Here is a 3,786-nt window from a genome sequence, read left to right on the forward strand (position 1 = left end):
CAAGTTGAATTAAAAATGATGTTCTCAATATTTAATTGAGATTGAACTCATAGACACATATCAAGTACATGTGTTAGATTAGTATCACATTTGAAAGATCAAATCCACAATTAAAAAAAAAAAGTGATACATAAGTCATTCATCAATTCTAAAACATATATCATACTTATAAATCAGCATTTAACATATATCATTTATCTTAGTTCTTTATTTAGTCATTACTTAAGATATGCTATATATTAAAAAAAAAAAATTTGTTTTGAAAAATGAAAATCAATATTTATTGAATGAATAATATTTTAAAATCATGACATAAAATGTTGTCTTATGGGTCTGCTGGCTACAAAGAGAGGATTAAAATACAGGTAGCAATAATTATTGGAGAAGCTTAAACAACTTTTTAGTGAGAAGCACTGGAGTGATTTTGAAAATGGAGGTGCACCAACTTTTTTATATATCAACGTTCTGCTGATTACCACCTCAACTTCTCTGGAAAGTACTGCCAAAAAAAAATACACAAGGGCTTAGACAAGATTACATCACATCAAACTTTAAAAAAAAATGCAATTTGATTTGATTTGATTTGGGCGAATAGTGAACCTTGTGAATGAGAGATTGATAATACGGTTTTAATTTCTCCACATCAGTACGAACTGTACTTTTGCTGTAAAGATCATATTTGCTGCACATTCAATTATTTGGTTAGTAACGCAAGACTCTAGCCCTAGAGCTGCAAAATAAAACGCAGGTATAACTTTACATACTTGAACTCCTGCAACCATGGAAGCATTTGGCGGTCCAAATCATTCATGAAGTGCATGTAGGCACCTTCTTGATGCATCACTGCCATTTCCATTGCCACCACAATTTAATGAATATGTTTAATCTATGTATGCATACCATATCACAGTGGGGGAATGAGAGCTCACCATAGAATGAATGGTAATGTATTATGAAATAGGCCTGTGGAGGTAGTGTCGATTTGTTTTCTTTCATCACCTTCAAGTTCAAGAGACAAACACTTATTAATGAGAGTAATCACTGACAGATTTTTTTTTAATAAGATCTATTTATTAGTGTGATTACAGCTGAGCCATTTAAACAAATCAAAGCTTGGAATGTGCTCCGCAGCATTATTATATTAATTACCTGATACATGTACTCGTCATGTCCCCATGACATAAAAAGCTTTTCAAATCCGCATCCCTCTTGATAGATTCCTGTGCCAGTATTGTATTTGGGATCCCAAGTGTCCGGATTGTTGAGGAACATCTGCATGTTTTGTCCACTTTAATCAAACTTATTATAGAGCAACTTAGAAAATTTATGATCTCATGATTTTTTTGGATTTACGTTTTTTAAGAAAGAGGTAAATGCTTTTGATCTGGAGTTTCTGAAGCCATAAATGGGAACCTCAATCTAACATATACACTCAACAATAATACCCAAATAAAAATTGAATCTTAAGAACATGACAAACACCACCGCAATTAAACCATCACACATACTTGAATTTAACTGTTTCATTTCTATATGAAAACAAGTTTTTTTTTGTGATCATAAATAATTTATAAATCATGATTATGAAGAAATTCTTCACAATTGCTTTATAAGTCATCCCATAGTTTGGTGCAATGCTCATAATTATGAGCATTTCGATATTATTTAGTACCTGGTGATGTACAATAGATTTATCGAATGGACATCCGACTGGAAATGTATCGCCTGCTCAAGGCAAATATGATATTATTAGTTTTAACAATGTAACCCAAAGTTCATTTCAGAACAATATAACTATTCTAGTTTATGCACAGTAAAGCTTGAAGGTTAAATGGAGTGAAAACATACCGACCACAGCCCATTGAGGTGACTGGCCAAATTTGGGATGAAGCAAAACCTTGCCCAAGTCTGCATTATATTTCCAAATCATCACAAGTAGAGGGAAGATTAGAAGAAAATAACAAGACCAAAAATGCAGTGAAAAGTATTACCCACCATGAATAAAGGCAGTGAGATGAAACCAGTCTTGGTCAGGATAATCTTTTCTAATGGCTTCTGCAGTTTGCAGGAGGTGCTCGATCTGAGGCACATCCAGATCGGGGTCACTCTCATCCACGATGTCATTCAATAACTCTGCGCATTCCCAGATACCCATCTCTCCTTTATTGAAGCACAGATGCTTTTCTCTCATTCTCTGCACCTGTAACAATGTAATATCATTCATACACATTCACTGCTTTCCTTCCGTAGAAGCTTTTCATTACCCATATCCAATCAAAGTTTAAAAAAAAAACTTATATTAATGGAATTTTGGCAGTCGTTGATATCAATATAATGAGATTCTTAGGTTTTGATTGTGTGAGAATTTTAATATCAATGTTTCAGATCATATTTGAATTAAAGAATGATGAATAATTCTTTCAAAAGCATAACAAATTGATGATTCATAGAAGTAAGATGTTTAATTTTCTCTCTTCTTTGATTCATCCTAATGATATATTATGGAGTATGATCCAAAACATTGATATAAAAGTATTTACCGATTCAAATGTCTGATAGGCATGATTTTTACGGTAAGTCTCTTCAACAACTGACTTCCGTTCACCTTCTGTATAATAAGACCTACAATACAATAATCATTTTATAAATCTCTTCAAAACCTGACGATTAAATACATGAAAAGAAGAAAAAGTTCACCTGAAATCTTTGCCAAATGCATTCGATTCAGGAACCACAAAGCCAAGCTCTTGTCCTCCTTCATCGCAATGGTGGCTATGCACAGGTAGTATTGGCATCTCCATCTTGTCTGAACTAAACAAAAATATTGCCTACTAAGGCTATGGTTACGTTCAACTTTCAAGCTCAACTCAATCGCAAAGAAATTGCAAGATGAGAGTGAAAAAAAAGCTGGCGGTTGCTTCCATTATGGTGTACGTGGGTAACTTATAGATCGATTATGCACACGTTTTTTTTGAAAAGCCATTGCATTCCTTATTTTATTGAACTTCTTTTTTGATTATCTTCCAACTTATTCAACTTATCACAGTTTGACTGTTTACGTATCAATTAGATAATGAAGGAATCTAGCTGTGGCAGCCGTGGGATAAGAGGGGACAAATCTAGTGATAAGATAAGGTTGCCATGGCAGAGCATATTTTGAATACGGATGCCACGCATATTTCTGGAATAAAAAAAGAAAAACCAGAGAAATGAGAGGAATTAGTGAGTAAAGAGTATTACAATGTGTAGGTATTGTCTTCCAACTCTCTCATAAGCCAGCCGCCTACGTAGATTATACATGTTATATTCAAACAAGCAATTTCAAAATCACTCAACTCACATCAGTGTTAGGTAGTTTTCCACCTCGAACAACATGTGGCGCTTTAGATGATTATTGTTTAAGGTCTTTCAATACAAATCCAAATCTTGAACAAGGATGCAAAGCGTCAAGTTCCTGCCATTAGAAGAATGAGAGTAATGGATAGAGATAAAGAGGAAGAGATAGCTACATATAGATATAGATGGAGAAATAAAGCTATTCAAATAAACTTTTATTTATAAATCAAAAGTGAATTAACTTTCATTTAAAAAATTAATTCAGTTATAAAATATATTCACTTTTGAACTAAAATAAACTTCATAATAAGTATAATAATAAACTTTATAAATAAGTATAGCATTATTATTATAATAACTACAACATTATTATATTAAGAATTAAACAAATTCTCATTATAAGTATAAAATATGTAATAATAAAGTTATATTTTTAATTATATATATAAT

The 3,786-nt window shown here is 32.3% G+C and overlaps 1 protein-coding gene across 1 annotated transcript; it reads right to left on the reverse strand.

Moving 5' to 3' along the window:
- Nucleotides 1-256: 256 nt before the first annotated feature.
- Nucleotides 257-2,883, reverse strand: LOC131077423 (probable inositol oxygenase). The gene is made up of 10 exons (XM_058014918.2): nt 2,698-2,883; nt 2,541-2,622; nt 1,996-2,200; nt 1,849-1,908; nt 1,673-1,725; nt 1,150-1,272; nt 930-999; nt 765-843; nt 601-682; nt 257-499 (listed from the first exon to the last, which is right to left on the reverse strand). The coding sequence occupies exons 1-10, from the start codon at nt 2,799-2,801 to the stop codon at nt 473-475; spliced, it is 885 nt and encodes a 294-aa protein (XP_057870901.1). The 5' UTR covers nt 2,802-2,883; the 3' UTR covers nt 257-472.
- Nucleotides 2,884-3,786: the final 903 nt, after the last annotated feature.

This window comes from Cryptomeria japonica, unplaced genomic scaffold (genome assembly GCF_030272615.1).
Source record: "Cryptomeria japonica unplaced genomic scaffold, Sugi_1.0 HiC_scaffold_489, whole genome shotgun sequence".
Taxonomy (NCBI): Eukaryota; Viridiplantae; Streptophyta; class Pinopsida; order Cupressales; family Cupressaceae; genus Cryptomeria; species Cryptomeria japonica.

Coding starts and splice junctions, on each gene's coding strand:
- LOC131077423 (XM_058014918.2), bottom strand. CDS start 2,801: ATGGAGATGCCAATACTACCTGTGCATAGCCACCATTGCGATGAAGGA. Junction 1,000..1,149: donor ATGACGAGTACATGTATCAG/GTAATTAATATA, acceptor TTGAACTTGAAG/GTGATGAAAGAAAACAAATC. Junction 500..600: donor ATCAATCTCTCATTCACAAG/GTTCACTATTCG, acceptor TTTTTTTGGCAG/TACTTTCCAGAGAAGTTGAG.